The following is a 22,924-nucleotide window of genomic DNA, read 5'->3' on the forward strand; positions in this document are numbered from 1 at the left end:
AAGCCTCAGGCCCACCCTCTCAAGATGGGTACAGATACAGGCTTGAGGCCACTGCACAGGGAGGGCAGAACTTACCACATAACGTGGGATACCGCACCAGAGATAACCTTTCTTAACTAAGTTCTTTCTGGTACTAAGTTCTCCGGATCCTCATCAGGGGCTCCTGGACTTATCTTACTTATTTAGATGCTCACTGATGGAGAAATTAACACTGTTCTGGGGCCCAAAGCAGTGAATCCAAGTTAAGGACAGGGGAAAAGCATTTTCTGGAAGGAGATATAGATGCACTGATAGATTTTCCTTATTAAGTTTAATGGACATGGATTTCAGTATATCAGATTGTAATTTGTCAAATTTTCAAAACAAATCAGGAAAAAAACAGCAAAAAGAAAAATTCATTCCCTCCTGAGACTTTTCCTACAGATCAACTACCTTCGTTAAGAAAAAGACTACTGGGGCTGGCAGCACTGTGTATTCTAATAGAATAACACCACTTTCCTTAAAGTTCAATTCATACAAGCAGCTATGCTAACTGCTTACAGGAAAATCACATCAATACCAGTTTTCTCTGTCTTTCCAATACAGATTTGAGAATGCCATCCTGATTTTATTACTCTCAGCCATACAGGAGTGAACAAGAAACCCAACTCTTCCCCCACCTGGCTCTGAAGTTTATTATTAATGTTACCATCATCAATATTATGTAATGAATGTCATCACCATTATTATGAATTGGGCGGCCAAACTAGTGAAAATACTGTTCACAAACTCCATGGCAAGTGAAACAATGTCCTTAACTATCTATTCCTTTTTTTAAAAAAATGTATGCATTCCTCCTTACCTTCAATTTTTCTAGGTGAGCCAGGAGAGGGAAGACTTCAGAGCTTAAAGTGCAGCACTAACTATGAAGGCTCTCAATGAGCATAATGCCATCTCCTAGAGAGCAACTTGGAAATAATCATTGTTGGAGGCATTTTTATAATTATTTTTAAATTAAAATTTAACTTTAGAGTAGTTTCAATTTACAAGAAATCTGTGAAAATAACAGAATTCCCAGGCCCCTACGCCCACTTTCCCCTTCTTATTAACATCTTAAATTAGTATGGTCCATCTGTCACAATTAAAGAGCCAATGTTGATATTACTAACTGAAGTCCATACTTTATTCCATTCTCCTTAGTTTTTCACCTACTGCCCTTTTTCTTCGCCAGGATGCCACCCATGACACCACATTACATTTCGTCATCACGCCTCCTTACCCTCCTTCTGGCGTAGCTGTGACAGTTTCTCAGATTCCCCTGGTGTGTGATGATCTTGGCAGTTTTGAGGAGTGCCGACCAGGTATTTTGTAAACGGGGACATTTTGTCAGTTGGAATTTCTTTGATATTTCTTTTTATGATTATGGGGTTTGGAAGGAAGACACAGAGGTAAAGTGCCATTTTCATCACCGATCAATAGCACATACTATTGCTACAACTTGGGTGATGTCGACTTTGATTCCCTGGATGTGGTGATGTTTGTCACACTTGTCCAATAAAGTTATTCTTTTCCCGTTTCCATATTGTACTCTTTGGAAGTCACTGCACATGGCTCACACTAATGTGTGTGGAGCTGGGGGGGAGGGATCTACATCAATTATCTGGAATTTTTCCACACACTTGTCTATTCTCCCCCTTTCTTCATTTATTTATTCAATCATTCATTTACATCAGTGTGGACTCCTGGATATTTATTTTATATGTCGGGTTATAATCCAATTCTATTTCATTAATGTGTTGCTCCAATTGGTCCAGCATTGGCAACTGGAAGCTTTCAGTTGCTATGTCCCCATCCATGTGTGCGTATGTGTCCTTCCCAAGTCCTACCATTGGTTATTTCTACTGAGGAATCCTGGTGCCTTTACTGGAAAGTGGTATTAGAGTCTCAATCTAAGAGAACTGAGAGGCTGTACCCTAAGGACAATGGGCTAAATCATCACTTTAAGAGATTTTACAAAATATCCAAGCCATAACCAAGGTTATAGCAAACAATAGACCTTCATGTGAAACAGAGGGCCTGAGAGTGAGGGCTGAGTGCAATCCTTAATGAGTGAGAGAATGTTAAAAGATCTTTCCAAAGTACTGACCTCTCTAAACTTAGCTCCTCAACTGAAAATTGGGATAACCCTGGCCGGTGTGGCTCAGTTGGTTGGGCGTCACCCTGGGCACTAAAAGGTTGCCCGATTCCTGGTCAGGGCACATGCCCAGGTTGCAGGCTCGATCCCCAGTAAGGGGCATGCAGGAGGCAGCTGATTGATGTTTCTCTAATATCAATGTTTCTCTCTCTCCCTCTTCCTTCCTCTCTCTCTCTCAATCTTCTAGTATAGTTGTTAGAATTAAGAAAGAGGAGGACCTTTTAAAGTGCCTTGAAATAATAGCTGGCACATAGCAGGCACTTAATACATTATAATTTTTTAAAAAAAGACAGCATGGGACTTTGATCTCTGATGCAATAATTGGGTCCACTTTACCAAAATGATTATTTCATTTATAGGTTTTATACTAGAAAACATAAAGAGAAAATGTTTTAACAATTATTTGATACTTTCTTTTCTTTTAGGAAGAGATCAATTTCTCTTTATAACCCAGGTATTATCTTACAATTAAGTGATTACAGTAATGACAACAATTTCACATTTCACTTCTACGTTAATCCAAACGGTCCTTTCAGTATTTCATAGGCCACACAGCTTATGAATATTGCAGGCAGCACTTTTATGATATTTGGAGTGAGGCCCCTGAAAAAGCCCATCTTTCCTTCTTTGTAATATATATCTTGAATGAGATGAATCATAGTTGTTGTTTTTTCCTTCTGTGCTATAAATTGAAAAAAAAATCAGTGTAATTCAATATTTAATCTTCATATATTCAGACAGTACAATGATTAACGAGAATTTACAGGGAATGAAATTATTTCAGACTATACCTCGCTCCCTACCTATAGAATAGTCCCATGTGGTCCAATACCATAGTCACTAGACACATGTGGCTATCTGAATCTAAATTAATTAAAATTAAGTAAAACTGAAAGTTTAGTTTCGCAGTTGCACGACACTTCCAGTGCCCGACAGCCATGTGCGCCTTGCAGCTGCCGTGCTGCACAGCAGACATGAAAGCTTCGCATCCTGCGGGAGCGCGCCTGCACAGCACTGAAAGTCTTCAATGAGGACCGCACAGGAGCACTGGGAATGGAGTGTGACCTCAACAGTGTGCTGGGGGATGGGCAGGTGATGGGATGGATGGAGAGATTCCCCACCCAGAATGCCATGTAAATTAAACCCCAAAACCTTCCTAAAAAGAGGGGGGGGGAAAGAATGTAAGAGAATATTGCTTACCACATGACCCCTTAAGGCAGTGGTTCTCAACCTTCTGGCCCTTTAAATACAGTTCCTCATGTTGTGACCCAACCATGAAATTATTTTCGTTGCTACTTCCTAACTGTAATGTTCTACTGTTATGATTCGTAATGTAAATATCTGATATGCAGGATGGTCTTAGGCAACCCCTGTGAAAGGGTCGTTTGACCGCCAAAGGGGTCGCGACCCACAGGTTGAGAACTGCTGCCTTAAGGAATTTACTCAGGAAGATACTAATAGGATTACGTGAGAGCTTTTTTTTTTCCAACTTGAAGGGTATTTTCTTAAAACCTAAGTTTCTGACTTTGCACCTAAGAGGAACAAGCAGACAGGGCACCTTCTGTTTCACGTCTCCTTGCCAAAGAGAACAAAACAACGCATTCAAGTGCACAAATGTATTAATTTCCCGCTGCAAGATGTGGCAAAGGAATTCCAAGTTCATCCTGAGTTACTGCTGATTCAATCTGAGGAAAGTAAAACCTTTCCTATTGCTCTGCTTGGCGCTTCCTAACTGTAAACTCTGGAAAACGACCATTGGGAACAGAAACATATGTGCAGAGTTCCAAGTAGAACTTTGTAGAGGAAAGAAAATCTAAGCTCCACAAAAGGCTCTACGATAAATTCAAGATCATGCTTTAACAATCAGAAGTTAGCTTTTTATTCAGCAATTCTACAGTTTTTCTGATTTTGAAATCAATTTCTACTCATTTAAAACAACTTGTTTTCGTTTTTTTATTTTTAATTCATGGAATTAAAAATGATTACTTCTTTACTTCATTAGCTTTTTAAAATTTGTTTTTTGTTGCTGTTAATCCTCACCTGAGGATATTTTTCCATTGATTTTAGAGAGAGTGGAAGGGAGGGGGAGAGACAGAGAAAGAGAAACATCAATGAAAGAAAGACATTGACTGGCTGCCTCCTGCACTCACCCCAACCAGGGCCAGGGATCAAACTGCAACCTACGTATGTGCCTGGACCAGAATCAAACCTGCAGGCCTACGCTCTATCCACTGAGCCAAACCAGCTAGGGCAATTTTATTAGCTTTTTAAATTTATTCTTACTTCATTTAAAAACCCACACACTCACCTTGAGCCTGCATGCGTGTTCTAAGAAGGGTCAGAGGGAAGCTGGCTATCTGACCACTGGTGTGTGACAACGTGCTACATCCCAGCAAAATCATTAAGCCGGGGTCTACAGAGTTTCCTGCATAATGTTCGAGCCAATAGTTCTTCAAAAGCTGGAAGAGAAGAAATCAGGAAACATCCGTTAACTACTGTGCAGGTCGAAGGAGAAGAAATTCATTGTTCACACAACTGCAGGAAACATTACTGAGTAGCTTCTTGATTCTGGAACGATATTGAGCATTTCCGTAGATGTTACCTCAGTTAATCCCTCAGAAACCTGACAAGTCAGTATTGTTGCCTCCATTTTATAAATTTCGTAAATGAGCCCTGACTTGTTTGGCTCAGTGGATAGAGCGTTGGCCTGTGGACTGAGGGGTCCCGGGTTCGGTTCCAGTCAAGGGCATATACCATGGTTGTGGGCACATCCCCAGTAGGGGGGGTGCAGGAGGCAGCTGATTGATATTTCTGACTCTCTATCCCTCTCCCTTCCTCTCTGTAAAAAATCAATTTAAAAAATATTTTTTAAAAAAATTTCGTAAATGAGGGAACTCATTCAGAGAGACTTAAGTTTTCAGGTCAGAAGCTATTTCATGAAAAGTCATTTATAACCAATTTTTAGAATAAAAACCGTTATTGTACCAAATTTTCCAATGTAACACATAATGCCACATTTTGGGGATAAACTCACCTCAAAAACAGTAAGATCTGTGCCTGCATAAGGTACAATGCTTAGCAAGTTAGGGATATAGCCTTTGAAAAAGGTTCTAACACCTTCTTGTCTCAGAAGCTTCTTGCCACAATCAATAATCCCTGAGTACTGTCCAGTTTTACCTACAGTCAGTCTGGTCTTTATTACCTAAATGGGGAAGAACATATTGAAAATATATTACCAGAGTCATTCAGCTCACCTAGCAATCTAGAAAGCTATATTATATCACAATGTTTACTAATTATCATAGAAATCAAAAGAAAGCAATCTTAACCATAATTTTGATTCCTTACTGACTCAAACATGAACTGATAAAGTAAAGAGCTTTTTAAAAAAATTAAACAGGAGAATATAACTCATCACTGTGGCTCTAATTGATATATCCATTCAAACCCCCTTACTGGGCTGTAAGGCAACATATTCTGAAACACATTCATTACTGCTTCAGATAGGTTGTTTTTTTAAAGTGCTAAATGAAATTGGCTCTTTTTCTCATGCTGGTGGTACCTCTTGCCAAAACTACAGCCAAGCTTAACCAGTTTGGCTCAGTGGATAGAGCCTCAACCTGCGGACTGAAAGGTCTCAGGTTCAATTCCGGTCAAAGGCATGTACCTTGGTTGCGGGCACATCCCCAGTGGGGGGTGTGCAGGAGGCAGCTGATCGATGTTTCTCTCTCATTGATGTTTCTAACTCTCTATCCCTCTCCCTTCCTCTCTGTAAAAAATCAATAAAATATATTTTTTAAAAAATAGTATCTACTTTGCCTTGATTGGGTGGGTAGGAGGTAATCAACCAAAGACGTTGTATGTATAGATATATCCATATACATGGACACAGACAATAGGGTGGTGAAGGCCTGGGGTGGGGGGAGGGGCTGGAGGGGATTAATAGGGGTAGGGTGGGGTGAGGGACCATATGTAATACTTTCAACAATAAAGATTTGTAAAAAAATAAAAACTATCGACTTTGCCTTGATTGGGCAGACTGCCTGAGCCGCCTCTGAGCGGTCAGATGGAAGGCCTCTGTTTTATGACCTTCTCTGCAGGACCCTGTACTTTGAATGACCCCATTCTGAAAGTACTGCCCTCCCCAGGGCAGTGCACTCTCTTCTTATCCAATATCTCTGAATTTCCAAATTCTAACCCAAACTCACACATTCTATTTGTGCCTTTCATGAAATCCCTAACTGGAAATCATTTCTCCCCTTTAAATTTCCACTAACGCTTCCTATTGCTCTCTCTTCTAGAATTTGTATTTTATATGTTGGACCATCAGCATTGGTGTGCATGCTTTGTCTCCCTTCTGGACTATAAGAAGCTCCAAGACCAAATGTCTGCCTGACTCATCTCTGGACCTAGAAAAGTACCTCACCCGTAGTGGGTGTGCGGTATTAATGAATGAGTCAATTAAACAGCAGACAACAAAACTGTTATCTTCTTGGTACATTTATAATACTATCTTTATCCTAAATAACAACAACAAAATACATATATACACTAAGGCCAACTGATACTTGATATGAGCTTTAAGTCCAGTAGCTATAAAATTGTTTATTATACAAATTCTTGATCTGCAATTCATTTATAAAAAATTAGAAAGTATTACTTTATTAAAACTTTAAAATAATACATACCTCCATGGGGTAAATACAGGTCTGAGCAGTTACACCAGCCAATGAACCAGATACAAATCTCTGAATAATTCCTGTTTTAGCACCATCAAAACTAAGCCATTTCTTATACTGTATAAATAAAAGTATTGAAATGTACAATATTACTGAAATGGATTCTATATTGTTTCTAAGTTTATAACATTAATTAGTACTATAAAACTATTTGAAAAAGTATTCTAAACACCTGATATTAACATCTAGTAGAATACTTAATTTCAATTTTTATGCAATTATCTAAGATAATAAGAACCTTTTCCCCTTTTTTCTGTAGAGTAAGTCAGCAATATTAAATCACTTAAGCATCTTCATGACTGTCATACTATTTCATAAAAGACATACAAATGACACAAAAGGTGCACGGAATCTATCTTTTATCTCTTTTTAGCCTCTCACCTTCCATGTGGAAGGTACTAAATATTCTTTGGTAACTGGGTAATCAGGAATAGTAACCAGGTAAATTGCGTTTGTTACAAGGAACAACAGTTTACTCTGCTTAGCTCAAGAAACAAGGAGGCAACTGCAATAGCACATGTGGAAATAAGGAAAGCACCCTAGCTGGTTTGGCTCAGTGGATAGAGCATCGAACAGCAGACTGAAAGGTCCCAGGTCAAGGGCACATGCCCGGGTTGCAGGCTTGATCCCCACTAGGGGGTGTGCAGGAGGCAGCCAATCAATGATTCTCTCTCATCATTGATGTTTCTATCTCTCTCTCCCTCTCTCTCCCTCTCTGAAATCAATAAAAATATATTTAAAAAAAAAAAAAAGAAAATCAGAAATGCCAGCCTAAAGGTCAGGCTTCACATGAGACTGAAACTGGAAACTCATTTAGAATCCAAGATAGGCTTAGCAAGCAGATTATCTATCCTAGGCAAGATGCTTTCCTGTTGGCCTTTTCTAGTGGCCTCTCATCAATGCAATCCTCTTAAGAATTAACTCTCTGGTTCTCAAATCAGTGACTTCCCATCAGAAAGTATGATTGGTTCAGTTCATGTGGCAGACACTGCTGTCTGTTCCTAGTACTCATTATCATCTTCTTCCATTTAGTAACAGCCAACTCAACTATAAACTACATTTCCCTCATCTCCCTTGCAGCTAGGTTGGGTGGCTAAGTGACCTATTTTGGCCAATGAGAAATGAGGAGAAATTGAGTATGCAAATTATGAGACATCGCCTTAAAGATTTTTGGATTGCTCTTTCCTCTACTTGGGCAATGGCAGATGGGTGTGACCTTTGAAGATGAGTGTTGAAGATGACAGAGCTATACTGTTAGCTCTGGACTACTTGCCTCTAGCATATTTAAGCTACTGTATCTTGGTATTTCTTTGATACAACAGCTTAGAATGAACCCTAAGAAGTACTGAAATGGGTTACCCGCTGGGGGTGCTGTCATAACTAAAACCAATTTGTGGCCCTGTTAGGACATAGATACTGCGATCTGAGTCCAGTGCTTTGTGGAAGCGCTTGATGAAGCTGCCTCCTGTGATAATTTCGAAGGTAAACAGTGTGCTTTCTGAGCCTGAAGCTCTAGGAAAACTGATTGTAAAATCTCAGAATGCTGGTCAGTGTTGCCCACTCCTTGCTGCTTTTAGCAAGATCTATGAGACGTGAGCTAAGGCATCTCTCTGCTTTTCTTCCCTGGGCCTTTTCTGAAACTTTTCTGGGCCAGCCCAGAAAATGGAAACCTTGAGATGTGCATAGAGCACTCGGAGACTCTTATATGATGCTAATAGGTTACACTATTTAAAAACAAATATAGCTCATCTTAACATTAATTAAGTACAATTAAAATCTTAAATCAGATTAACAAATTTAAAATAAAACATTCAAATTGCTCAAAGGAAAACCAGTATCGAAATGTTTTAGAGGGCTTCCTTCACTGTGACATTGGAACGAAAAGAACTAATAATACACATCAGTTATGATAATATACTATAATCTATGAAACATTTCTTTTATCCTCACCCGAGGATATTTTTCCATTGATTTTTAGAGAGTGGAAGAGAGAGGGAAAAACAGAGAGAAATACCGCTGTGAGAGAAACACATCAATTGGTTGCCTCCCGCATGAGCCTTGACCAGGGTCAGGGCCGGGAGAAGCCTGCAACCGAAATCAAACCCAGGACCCCTCGGTCCACAGGCCGATGCTCTGTCCACTGAGCCAAGCTGGCTACGGCCATGAAACATTCCTTATAAACAAAAGCAATATAAAAACAAAAATATTGCCAAGACCGGTTTGGCTCAGTGGATGGAGCGTCGGCCTGCGGACTGAAGGGTCCCAGGTTCGATTCCGGTCAAGGGCATGTGCCTGGGTTGCGCGCATATCCCCAGTGGGGGATGTGCAGGAGGCAGCTGATCGATGTTTCTCTCTCATCGATGTTTCTAACTCTCTGTCTCTCTCCCTTCCTCTCTGTAAAAAATCAATAAAATATATTTAAAAAAAAAAAAAAAACAAATGAGAACAAAGTCACTTATATTTAAATTGACATCTATTGCTTGACACTCCAGTTTTTTCTCATGAAAGCCTGAACTTTTAAACATTAAATTTTAAACCTGATCTTTGTTGGAAAATTCCACAGACGATTGCATTTTACCTGTTCATAGGCCCCGAACTTGATGACCATCTCAGGTGCAATTTTAAAAACATTTGCACTATTTCCTCGCCAAAGAGAACGAATTCCTCCTTCTTTGATCATCTGCTCAAACCCACCAATTAACTTCATTCTCGTTGGCTCTAAACTATGAACCTAGAAAAAAAAGAGAAGGAAGATTTTCCTGGACCAACTAATAGGGCTGTGCCTCATCGCCTGGGGCCCCAAAGAGCTGGCAGAATCTTCCAACTTCCCAATCTCTCTGAAGATGATGACGTCCACCAGTCTGTTGTCAGAAAGCCCCAAAACACAGGTGTGAAACCCAGGACTGAAGTCCCCAGTTCAGCACCTGCTGCTCCACGTGGCCCGCAGCCGTACACACATCAGCCACCGCTCTGAAGCAGCAGCACAGTAAGAAAACGGAGGAAGAAGCGCAGCGTCCGGAGGCTGCAGAATCCGGGCAGGAGGTGAAGGAAGACAAAGAAAACCACCAGGAGCAGATCGCCAAGAGACAGCTGTGCCCTCTGGCAGCTCCTCCCTCTAAGTCTGCGTCGGTTAAAAGTAAGATTTTCTAAGATCTTAGAAAATAAGATCATGCCGAAACCGGTTTGGCTCAGTGGATAGAGCGTCGGCCTGCGGACTGAAGGGTCCCAGGTTCGATTCCGGTCAAGGGCATGTACCTGGGTTGCGGGCACATCCCCAGTGGGGAGTGTGCAGGAGGCAGCTGATCGATGTTTCTCTCTCATCGATGTTTCTAACTCTCTATCCCTCTCCCTTCCTCTCTGTAAAAAATCAATAAAATATATTTAAAAAAAAAAAAAAGAAAAAAGAAAATAAGATCAGACATCACAACAACAAAAGAGCCCTAGCCGGTTTGGCTCAGTGGATATAGAGCATCAGCCTGCGGACTGAAAGGTCCTGGGTTTGATTCCAGTCAAGGGCACATGCAGGCTCAAGCCCCAGTAGGGGGCGTGCAGGAGGCAGCAGATCAATGATTCTCTCTCATCATTGATGTTTCTATCTCTCTCTCTCCCCCTTCCTTACTGAAATCAGTAAAAATATATTTAAAAAAATCAAAAAACAACAAAAGAAAACCTATTCATAATCCAATACCAATTGTCACAATGTTACCAAAAATCCCAAAGAAAATAGAACACTTAAAGTATGTAAATTTAATTACAAATTTAAATTCACTAGGTTGTGGATTATTAATTTTTATACCCTTGCAGAGAAAATATTCAGCAAATATTAAATCTTAATTATTTAACAGATTAAATCATGCAGTATTTTATAACTACTGTTAACAATTTATTACTCAGTAAAAAAAAAAAAAAGGAAATTAGACAATATTAACTCTAAAGAGGTACAAGTTAGTAATCTGCTCCAAGTGACTTAATTTCCATTTTTAAAGATATTATTAGTACTTAAATAGTAGAGTAGAACCATGCTAATAGGGCAGTGTCAGAAGCTAGAAATAACTAATAAATTAGACAAATGGTGTCTTATCACTTCTTTGATAGATTTAGCTACATTTCTGAAAAAAAATCTAATAGAGTGGTTCTATTATTTTATTATTTCAAATAAAAATTCATTTAAATAGCATATAAGCATCTTTAAGAAATTAAGAAATCTTTAATGTAAAAACAAAAATGTAAAAACAGAACTAGATGATTGAGAAAAGTGTGAACACTTGATAAATTAAGAGGATAACCTTTTACATTTTCAGAAAATTTACAATTTTAATGACTAGTATGAAATGTGCCAAAACATTTCTTTTGAAAATTATCAAGGATTTTTCAAATGACTTTCATGTGTAAGGGCCACCGAACTTGCGCAATCACCTGCATCATGACTCTCAAGCGGTCAAAAGGTGCCGTGCACGTCCTTGAAACGGCGCTAGCTATTCCTCCTGCCACCAAATGCCGCCACCAATGTCCAGAACTCCTTTCTTCCACAGTAAAGTCATCTGGAATAGCTATGCTCTCCCCTATGTCAATTATCTAATAAAATGTAAAAACAGAATTAGATGATAGAGAACAGTGGAAACACTAGATAAATTAAGAGGATAATTTTTTTACAAAGATCAAAAATCACAAGTTTTTTTTCATCTCTCATCTCCTGATAATGAAGACTGACAATGTTCTTAGCACTTTTACTAGACCAGCGGTTCTCAACCTGTGGGTCACGACCCCTTTGGGGGTCGAACGACCCTTTCACAGGGATAGCCTAAGACCATCGGAAAACACATATATAATTACATATTGTTTTTGTGATTAATCACTATGCTTTAATTATGTTCAATTTGTAACAATGAAAATACATCCTGCATATCAGATATTTACATGACGATTCATAACAGTAGCAAAATAACAGTTATGAAGTAACAATGAAAATAATTTTATGGTTGGGGGTCACCACAACATGAGGAACTGTATTAAAGGGTCGCAGCATTAGGAAGGTTGAGAACCACTGTACTAGACCAAATAATTTTTAATAATGCATTCAGATATAGGTTTACTATAAGATCAATGCCCACTGATAAAAGAAATTGAAGACACAAATAAATAGAAAGATATATGGTGCTCGAGGGTAGGAAGGGTTGATATTGTTAAAATGTCCACACTACCCAAAACCACCTACAGATTCAATACAATCCCCATCAAAATTCCAATGATATTTTCCATAGAAATAGAAAAGAAATCCTAAAATGCACATGGAACCACAAAACCCTGAATAGACAAAGCAGTCCTCAGAACAAAACCAGAGGAATCACACTCCTGCTTTCAAACTATACTATAAAGCTATGATAATCAAAACAGTATAGTAATGGCATAAAAACAGACACATAAATTAATGGAACAATCGAGAGCCCAGAAATAAACCCTCACAGATACAGTCAACTAATATTTGACAAGGGAGACACGAATACTCAGTGGAAAAGGATAGTCTCTTCAATAAATGGTGATGGGAAAATTGGATAATCACATACAGCAGAATGAAACTAGACCTCTCTCTCACACCACTTACAAGAATTAACTCGAAATGGAGTAAAGGCTTAAGCATAAGATCTTAAACTGTAAAACTCCTATAAGAAAACACAGCAAAAAAAGCTCCTTGACATTGGTCTTGGCAGTGACTTTTTGGATTTGACACCAAAAGCATAATTAACAAAATCAAAAATTAATATGTGGGATTACATCAAATGAAAACCTGCAAAGTGTAAGAAAATATCTACAAATCATATAGCTGATAAGGGGTTAATATCCAAAATATATTAAAGAAACTCATACAACTCAGTAACAAAAAAAAATCCACTGAAAATGGCCAAAAGAACTAAAGAGATACAAATGTCCATATATGTGAAAAGATGTTCCATATCATTAATCATTGGGGAAATGTGAATCAAAACCACAATGAGCCCAGCCGGCAAGGTTCAGTGGTTGAGCACTGACCCATGAACCAGGAGGTCATGATTTGATGCACATGCCTAGGTTGTAGGCTTGATCCCCAGTACGGGGCATGCCAGAGGCAGCTGATCAATGATTCTCCCTCATCATTGATGTTTCTCTCTCTCTCTCCCTCTCCCTTCCTCTCTGAAATCAATAAAAATAAATATTTTTTTAAAAAACCACAATGAGTTACTACCTCACACTTATTAGAATGGCTATTTCCTGGGGGGAAAAAAAGGAAAAGAAATAACAAGTATTGGCAAGAAATACATACACACCCATCCCCACATAGACACACATCTATGTACAATAATAAACAATGGTCACTGTACTGTCATGAGAAAGAAGGAAGTCCTGCCATTTCCATACTATGGATGGGCCTGGAGAGCATCATGCTGAGTGAAATAAGTCAGACACAGAAAGACAAACACTGTATGGAATTACTTCTATGTGGAATCTAAAAAGCCAGATTCAGTCTTTCCCTTCAGCGTGCCACTGAAGATCCTGGTGTTGCCATGGCTGCCGCCCCTCCCAGGGTTACCGGTATGGTAAGAACAGCCGTACCCAAAGTCTCCTTTGTGCTGAGGTGTCCCTGATGCCAAGATCCGCATCTTTGACCTGAGGCAGAAGAAGGCAAAAGTGGACAAGTTCCCACTCTGTGGCACATGGTGTCAGATGAATACGAGCAGCTCTCCTCCAAAGCCCTGGAGGCTGCCCGCATTTGTGCCAACAAGTACATGGTGAAAAGCTTGGCAAAGATGGCTTTCACCTCCGAGTGCGGCTCCACCCCTCCCACGTCATACACATCAACAAGATGTTGTCCTGTGCGGGAGCTGACAGGCTCCAGACAGGCATGGGGGGTGCCTCTGGAAAGCCCCAGGGCACAGTGGCCAGGGTCCATGTTGGCCATGTCATCATGTCCATCCGCACCAAGCTGCAGACCAAGGATCATGTCATTGGGCCCTACGCAGAGCCAAGTTCAAGCACCCTGGCCACCAGAAGATCCACATCTCCAAGAAGGGGGATTGTACTAAATTTAATTCGGATGAGTCTGAAGACAGGGTGGCTGAAAAGCGGCTCATGCCAGATGGCTGTGGGGTCCAATACATGCATCATCGTGGTCCCCTACAGAAATGGTGGGCCCTGCACTCATGAGTCTCGGTGCCGCCCCCTCCTTCCAACCACCAGTAAACCTTACTTCCTATCCACAATGAAAGTAAATAAAAAGCCAAATTCATCGAAGTGGAGAGTAGAATGGTGGTTGCCAGGAGCTGGGGAGTAGAGGAAATGGGGAGGTGCTGGCCAAAGGGGACAAACTTCCAGTTCTGAGATGACTAAGTTCTGGGGATCCCATGTAAAGTAGAAACAGTAATTACGTGAGGTGATGGGCTAACCCTACTGTGGTCATCATTTCACAATATAGAAGTGTCTCAAATATGTTATACACCTTAACTTACAAATGTTATATACCAATAATATCTCAATACATTTGAAAAAACAGACCAAGATATAAATGCAGTAGCGATCAATGAGATGCACATTAAACCAACAAGATATCACTTTATGTCCAACAAAATGGTAAATGTCAGAAAACTGGATAATTCCCAGTAACAGGAATATAAAGAGAAGTAGGAACTTTCTGGCACTGCTGGTGGGAGTGAGCTGGCGTAGCAAGCCATTCTGGGAAATATCATGGCTAGATGGTATTTTGGAAAATGGAGACTGAACACCCTAAAAATTTTACAAATGCATAATACTTCTGACTCAGAAACTCAGGTAACGTAAGGGAAAAGCATTTTTTGTGGTTGGGGAATTAGAGATAACACTATGAGGAGAGACTACTGTTTCTTTAGCCACTGAGGCTGAAAGTACTATAGGGATTATGTGACCATAATAACAGCTATGACACTTATGACAGATAAAAAATACAAACTAATCTTACAGTAGAACGCTTCCAGAAGCCAGCAATTTCATTGATACTTTTTGCGGGATGAAGTAGAAAGTAGTACTTCCATTCGTCCCAGTCTACTGTCATTGTTCCATCACTGTCCATGCTGGAATTTCAAAAACAAACAGTGCTTACGACGTTTATAACAAAGACAGCGCCATGATAAAATTAATTAAAGGCTTCCTACATATTTATGATAGAAGCCATTCCTTTGGGCTTCATGAAATTGCTGTACTTTCATATTTTAATAGACTTTATTTTTTAGAAAAATTGAGAATAGAGCCCTGGCTGAGTGGGTCCATTGGTTGAGCGTTGTCCTGTACACCAAAAGGTTGCAGGTTTAATTCCCAGTCAGGGCACATATCTAGGTTGGGGGTTTGATCCCCAGTCGGGGCACATACAGAAAGCAACTGATCAATGTCTGTCTCTCTCTCCTTTCCTCCCTCTCTACCTCTCTCTCTCCCTCCCTCCCTCCCTTCCTCTCTCTCTAAAAATCAGTAAAAACATATCCTTGGGTGAGGATTTTTTTTTAATTGGGAATATAATACAGAGTTACACCCCTTTTCCTCTAATGGTATCATCTTACATTATTATGGTACATGTTACAATTAATGAACCAATATTCATACATCATTAACTAAAGTTCACACTATCCTCAGAGTTCCTTCGTTTTTAACTAACGTTCCTCTTTTGTTTTAGGATTATGAGGTAGTCATCATGTCACCTTAGGCTCCTCTTGGCTGTGTCAGTTTCTCAAACTTTCCTTGTTTTTGGTAACATTGACAGTTTTGAAAAGTATTGATCAGATATTTTGTAGAATGCCCTGCTGATGGAATTTTAACTATTTACTTGTATTTCTCTCACACATGCCTTGCTCTTTTAAAGGGAAGGCTATTTAAAGTCACCTTTATATTGCTAGCACTGAGCACTCAGTAAATGTTAGCTGAATGAATCAATAAATGAATAAAACTGACTGAGGATGAACCTTATACCTTATGAATCTTCTAATAATATTTTTCCTCTGACCCTCTTTTCCCTACTTATAGCTTTTAAATCAACTTTAAAATAACCTTTTACTTATTAATTTAAAGAGAAGACTCACTTTTTACCATGAAAAATTCAAGGTTTACTCGACTTTTAAGCATCTCAAAAACAAAAAACACAACAGCTATTGTTTCTTTGAAGTCTAAGTTAAAGGTGGAATTAAGTGAAATGCTTTTTCAATTGCATTTTTCTCAATGGAAATTCTAAAAAGCAAATTCCATCCGCCAACAAAAAGATCCGTATGATGTCCAGTCCCAGCCAAGACAAAATAATGGGTGTAGAATGTATCCTCTCACTATGAACAATTACAAAACTGAACACAACATATGTACAGCCAAGTGCTAAGTTATACAACTCCATCCGACTAACAGACATAGTTACTAGAGGGTTGTGAGCTTAATGGAAATCCTGAAGGTGAGCAATGTTGAAATAAAGGAAGGAAGGGAGGAAGGGAGGGAGGGACAGAGGAAGGAAGGGAGGGATGGAAGGGAAGAATGGGCTATATATATAGAAATTAGTTTCTAACTTAGAATATTAAACAAAAATGAAAACTATTAAAAATATGAAGGGCTGACCTTTGGAGAATATTTTTTGCCTGAGCTTCAGAAATATCTACACCCAGTGACTTCAAAGCAGTGATTATTTCTGAAGTTTCTATTACTCCTTTAAAAAGTGAAAAAAATGTCATTAAAGTCTCTCAGAAGATAACAAGGCAAAGTATACTTAGAACACAAATAGTCTTAAAAAGCCCATGTCTTTTATTGGCCGTCCATCCCATATTCACAACCCAAATACTAAAATGCTCTAAAAGTAAGACACTTTGTCAACTATACTTTAATTAAAAAGGGCTTTACATTCCAGAATTTTTAAAAATAAAAAATGTTTTGTAAATGTGGCACTAAAATATTTGTTGGCAAAACATGTCTCAAACTGATATGAAGTTAATTTTAATCAATTATTTATCTAATTCAGGGTTATGCATTTGTTTCATTGATGGAATATTCATGTACAGCTGACATTTGAACAATACATGTTTGAACTGTACGAGTCTACTTTTACATGGATTCTTTTCAATAAATACAATAGGGGATTCGCATCCACAGGTTTTGCGTCCCCTAGTTCAACCAACCTCTGAGGGTTCAACCAACCTCTTATCAAAAACAGTATTTTCGAATTCCCAGCCATGGTTTTATAACTACAAATCAAAAATACTGAGCTGGTTTGGCTCAGTGGATAAAGTGTCGGCCTGCAGCTGAAGGGTCCTGGGTTCGATTCCAGCCAAGGGCATATGTCCAGGTTGCAGGCTCGATCTCCAGTAAGGGGTGTACAGGAGGCAGCTGATCCATGATTCTCTCTCATCAATTGATGTTTCCATCTCTAACTCCCTCTCCCTTCCTCTCTGAAAAAAATTAACATATATTTTTTAAATACTGTTTTCAATACACAGTTGGTTGAATCCTTGGATGTGAAGGGCTGGTAGAGTTACCTTTTTAGGGACTCAAAAGTTGTACTCAGATTTTTTACAGTATGGTGGTCAGTTACCCTAAAGCCCCTGTTGTTCAAGGTCAACTGTATAGTTGCAAAGTGGTGCCCCAGACCCTACTTGAATTATTAAATAATAACATATATACACAGGACCCGTTTTCTAAAAGCAAAATTCTAAATTTCTAAACACATCTGGCCCCAAGAGCTGCCATACGAAGTTTGTAGATCTAAGAAAGATCTTGATTATTGTACCTAGTTGAAAGAATTAAAAGCTAATTCTGAAAATCTGATTCAGGGGCATGAAAATAAAGCCACTCAACACTGGATAAGGCAGTGGTCGGCAAACTGCGGCTCACGAGCCACATGCAGCTCTTTGGCCCCTTGAGTGTGGCTCTTCCACAAAATACCACGTGCAGGAGCGCATGTACAGTGCGAGTGAAACTTCGTGGCCCATGCGCAGAAATCGGTTTTCGGCCTGGGTGAGTCTATTTTGAAGAAGTACTCTTGATATTTGGCTCTGTTGACTAATGAGTTTGCCGACCACTGGGATAAGGAAAGTGCTACACAAAAGTGGCCACTGAGGCAGCAGCAATGAGGACACTGAGAGCAGGTGCCCTGTGGGGCCCTGTAGGGCTGCCAGAGCCTGAGCCACAGGTCCAGGTGGGCAGCAGCCCAGGTGGCAACAGTGGGGCTTCCTACCTACGACGCAGCTCAGGGGCTCAAACAAAATGAAACCAGTGGGACGCCTGCTCCGCCAGAGTGGACCTTGGCCAGACTTTGGGGACTGTGATGTCCCAGTTTGGCTAGTCAAGGCAGAAACGAAAAGATCTATGTTGCTAATCACTATATTACTTTGGGATTTCCATCCTGCCTCAGAAAGACGATTCTCTATTATTACCAGTAACTATAAGCACTGGTGTGCAACTTCACCAGGGGCAACAGTCGCGTAATATCTTTACCAATGGCATTCTAATTTCCCTGATGTATCTAACAAGATGGATTCATCAACAAGATGGTGAAATTTCAGAGCAGCACAAGAGCAGAACATTCAGTCCTAGAGTGGCAGCAAATGACAGCCCAGTCTCATTTCAAGACATGCTTCTGGGTGCTACCTCAGTCTGACCGTCCAGAAAGGCCTACCCCTCCTTCCGGGAAGTGCCCGGAAGCTTGAAGCACTGTGCTTTGGGGATTAAGGGTAATGGAACCACTTTTGTGCTCAGGTCATAAAGCCTCTGATATTCAGGTTCTATTTTCTTTGACCCAAGAATCCATCAGTGGAATCCTTTAAACCAGCGGTCACCAACCTTTCGGACCTCATGGACCACCAGTGGGCCGCAGACCACCAGTTGGCAACCGCTGCTTTACATCACTTTCCTGGTACACTTACAATTTTTTAATTAACAAAAATTAGATTTCACAAAAGTTAAAAATTAACGTATGTTTCTTATAAAGATTATAAGTAGGTTCTGATTACCCATGGTGGGTCAGCCACATATGGATGCAGAAGTGTTCTACTCTACATTCAGTCTCTCTGAGTTAAGGATTTGTAACAAAGAACAAGTCGGCATGGATGCTGCTCACAGCACTATGCATAAGAACAAAAAGCTGGAAACATCCTAAATATCTAGCCATATGGGACTGATTAGATAAGTTTACTCGCAAATGGAATATTTTAGAGTCATTAAAAAATGTTTGTCACCCAACCTATGAATCAGGAGGTTAAGGTTCTATTCCCGGTCTGGGCACATGCACAGGTTGCAAGCTTGATCCCAAATCATGCAGGAGGCAGCCCATCAATGATTCTATCTCATCACTGATGTTTCCATCTCTCACTCCCTCTCACTCTCTAAAATCAATAAAAAATATGTTAAAAAATATGTTTGTGAAGAATATTAAATGAAGTAGAAATGCTTATATGATAACATTAAAAGAAAAAAGCAAGCCCAGCCAGTGTGGCTCAGTGGTTGAGCACTGACCTATGAACCAGGTCACAGTTCGATTCCCAGTCAGGGCACATCCCCAGGTTGCGGGCTCAATCCCCAGTGTGGGGCATGCAGGAGGCAGCCAATCAATGATTCTCTCTCATCACTGATGCTTCTATCTCTCTCTTCCTCTCCCTTCTTCTCTGAAATCAATAAATATAAAAATATTTTTTTTTAAAGCAGGATACCAAACTACACACACAGTGTGACTGCAATTGCATCTACAGAGAGAAAAGAAACCAAGGGGGAAAAAAACAGACAAAAAAGTCTAAAAGGAAATATAAAAATAAATTAAAATGCTAAATCTGATCTCTAGCCAGCAGCGTTACAAGTAACTTTTACTTTCTTTCAGGAGGTTTTCTGTGTTATCTAACTTTCCTGCAACTGAAATATTTTCAAAATAAACAAGAAAACAATAAATGACATTTTTTAAAACTACCATGACATATACTGCAAATGAGTGGTGAGACCTACCCACTCAGCCAAGTAGCATAGCAGAGGACAAAAACTATTTTATTAAAAGATGGTAACCAAAATTAATTAATTAGTTAATTTTTAAAAAAAGATGGTAACCACACAGAAATTGTAACAATAAATACAGTTTATATATTATTTCTAGAAATTAAAAAAAATACTGCTAAACAAGTAACAGAATTAAATCTTTGATAGCAGGAGTTAATTAAAGGCTAGTAAACATATCCTTTGGTACTGCTACTCATGCTAAGCTAATTGTGAATAAAACACACACATACGCACCATCATTATTTAAGTCCAGACTCTTAAATGCCAGCCTCATTTTTTTCTCATGGTCTTTAAGGTATTGCAAAAATTCTTGGAAGTCTAATCCTGAATCAGCATTGGTATCTCCAGCTTTAAAAATTTCCTGCAAGAAAGAAGAAATCATTGCAGAAACACATTGCAAGTGAAGCCCCTGTATCATTCCCACATTGGCAATTAATAATTTCACTCATGATAATTATGATGTCCATCCACAGCCACTGGCCTACTTTTTCAGTCACAGATACAAGGCTAAGTAATATATATATAAATTGTGCAATACTAGCATCAATAGCCACATGTCATTTCAAATAATTATGGATCTTAGAAGAATTTACCTGCGGTGATCAATGAATGCCAAATACTTTGAAAGAAAAAAGATACCAAGATAACCCTAACCGGTTTGGCTCAGTGGATAGAGCGTTGGCCTGTGGACTGAAGGGTCCCAGGTTCAGTTCCCGTCAAGGGCATGTACCTTGGTTGCGGGCACATCCCCCGTAGAGGGTGTGCAGGAGGCAGCTGATCGATGTTTCTAACTCTCTATCCCTCTCCCTTCCTCTCTGTAAAAAATCAATAAAATATATATATTTTTAAAAATAAAGATACCAAGATACATAGTTCTTGCCATCAGAGAGACTCCCACTCTATTAACTAAATGAGATAAAATATGTACAATTCTAGCCTGGCTGGGGTTGCTCAGTGGTTGAGCATCGACCCATGGACCAAGAGGTCACCAGGTTTGATTCCTGGTCAGGGTACATGCCCGGGTTGCTGGCTCAACCCCCAATAGGGGGCGTACAGGAGGCAACCAATTGATGTTTTTCTCTCATCCATGTTTCTTCCTCTCCCTTCCTCTCTCTAAATTCAATGAAAAACATATTTTTTTAAATGCTAGAGATAACATATTAACGATTAAGCCATTAATCTGAAGGGACTAAGCTGAGTGAGAGGACATAAGTACGAGGTAATGAGAGAAAAGTTAATTCAGAGGAGTTTTTGGAGCACAGAACTCTTAAGGCATTCCCTGAGCCATGGAACGTTTGGACTTCATACCAGGCACACACATCTCACCGGGGAAACAAGGGGGGTGGCACCTGAAGACTGTGAAGCATTGAGAGAGGAGAAATAGAATAATTGTTTTCTCTTGATATGCTGTCACTTCCATCTGAACAATTCCTAAATAATCAAGTCAAAGGCCCGTCCAGAGAAGGAAGACACCCCTAACTAGGGCGACGTGCTAAACCATCAGCTAGAGAACTGTCACCCCACGGCTGAGGGTCTGGCCCGCCCACACCCTGTGGGTGTCAGAGACACACAGCAGCCCTGGGGCCCCATCTGGGCCTGTCCTGCGAACGCCCTAAGTTAGCATTTTGAAAAACCCTACCTTAATTCTGGTGCCGTGTCACATATAGAAATTTTTTGATATTTGCAACCATAGTAAAACAAAGACTTATATTTTTGATATTTATTTGATATATTTAAATGCCATTTAACAAAGAAAAATCAACCAAAAAAATGAGTTGGCGTGTCACCTCTAGGGCCTAATCCAAGAGGTATTTTATAAAACTCTGCATTCCCAGAGGCTAACGCGGCTCCTGAAATCCTGTCCGGATTCAGTACATGGCGACTGGGCCACCGGAAACCCACCGGGCATTCCCCAGCATGCCCAGGAGAAGGCCTGGGCCCTGCGGGCAGGGCCTGTCTCAGGAGGTGGAGATGGTTCCCTGCGTTACTGGGCGGGAGGGGCTCCCGGGCGAGAAGTCCACCCTCACACTCGGGCCTCTCTCCGGAAGCGCCCCAGAAAGGCGGTCTGGCCCCCCCCCCCCTACTCAACGTCCCTCCAGGGCCCGGAGCCACGTCCAGGGGTCAAGCACCTTCTCCGACTGCAGGCCAAACGTGGAGCTCCAGTTTTTCAGCCCTTCGCGGAGCTCCGTGATGTCCACCACCCCGTCCCCGTTGCGGTCAAGGTCTTGGAAGAGGATCTTGTAGGGGAAGATGTCCTCGTCCTCCTGGCAGGCGGCCGTGGGCAGCACGAAGCCCCGGTGCCGCAGGGCCCCTCTGGTGCTGGCCGGCGGGGGCCAGGCCCCCAAAGCTGCCTGACCTCTGGGCCCCGGGGAGGCGGCCCCGCCCTCCGGCTGCGCCACCTGCCGCCGCCTCCACGACGCCGCGGCCGCTAGGAGGCTGATCCAAGCCGTCAGCGCGGCCATGGCAACCGCCTGGCAGGGCCACTGTGGTTCCGGGTTCCCAGCCTCCCGGAGCCAGGATACCCGCGCCTCTGGGCTCTCGGGAGGGCGGGCGCGCTCAGACACGACCCTCGGGCACACGGCCTCCCTGCCAAGCACCACGCGACCGGAAGCTGGAAAGCGTGGTGCCAACCAGAACGGTACTTCCGGTTGACCCGGAAGTAGAGGGTGGTGTGGGGCCTGGCAGTGCAGCTCCGTGTCCAGCATCTCCCGGCGCTGACTCCATGCCTGTGGCAGGTGAGTTGCTCTGACCTGGTGCCACCGCTCCTCCCAGGGAAGGTCATCGCCCTGCAGTTGGGCCCCACTGACCCTGCGGGAGAGGTCTGGACAGGACCGCCTTCCCTCCATTCCCGTCTCTCTCATCCTTCCTCTACGAACTGGGTGTTTCCAAAAACCCGTCCGCTCCCGCACCTCCCACTTTTCTCCTGGCACCACCGCCCTACCTAATGTCTTAGTCACAACATCCAGGGGGCGCTCTGAAACCCTTGCCCGATTTAACCCTGGGCCTG

The 22,924-nt window shown here is 41.1% G+C and overlaps 1 protein-coding gene and 1 pseudogene across 2 annotated transcripts; one reads left to right on the top strand and one right to left on the bottom strand.

The window, feature by feature from the left end:
- Window positions 1-2,682: 2,682 nt before the first annotated feature.
- On the bottom strand, window positions 2,683-22,379 carry LOC308534681 (mitochondrial adenyl nucleotide antiporter SLC25A24-like; the record flags this gene model as incomplete). Its single annotated transcript, XM_081113248.1, has 10 exons — window positions 2,683-2,855; window positions 4,476-4,632; window positions 5,208-5,375; window positions 6,862-6,969; window positions 9,491-9,643; window positions 11,329-11,487; window positions 14,879-14,990; window positions 16,504-16,591; window positions 20,152-20,278; window positions 22,047-22,379. 10 exons carry the CDS (start codon window positions 22,377-22,379, stop codon window positions 2,683-2,685), a joined length of 1,578 nt encoding a protein of 525 aa, XP_080969374.1.
- LOC308534648 (large ribosomal subunit protein uL16-like) lies at window positions 12,901-14,091 on the top strand (annotated as a pseudogene). The gene is made up of 2 exons: window positions 12,901-12,918; window positions 13,472-14,091. The product of its transcript is annotated as a large ribosomal subunit protein uL16-like (transcript).
- Window positions 22,380-22,924: the final 545 nt, after the last annotated feature.

Source organism: Myotis nattereri, assembly GCF_964212035.1.
Source record: "Myotis nattereri genome assembly, chromosome: 18".
Taxonomy (NCBI): Eukaryota; Metazoa; Chordata; class Mammalia; order Chiroptera; family Vespertilionidae; genus Myotis; species Myotis nattereri.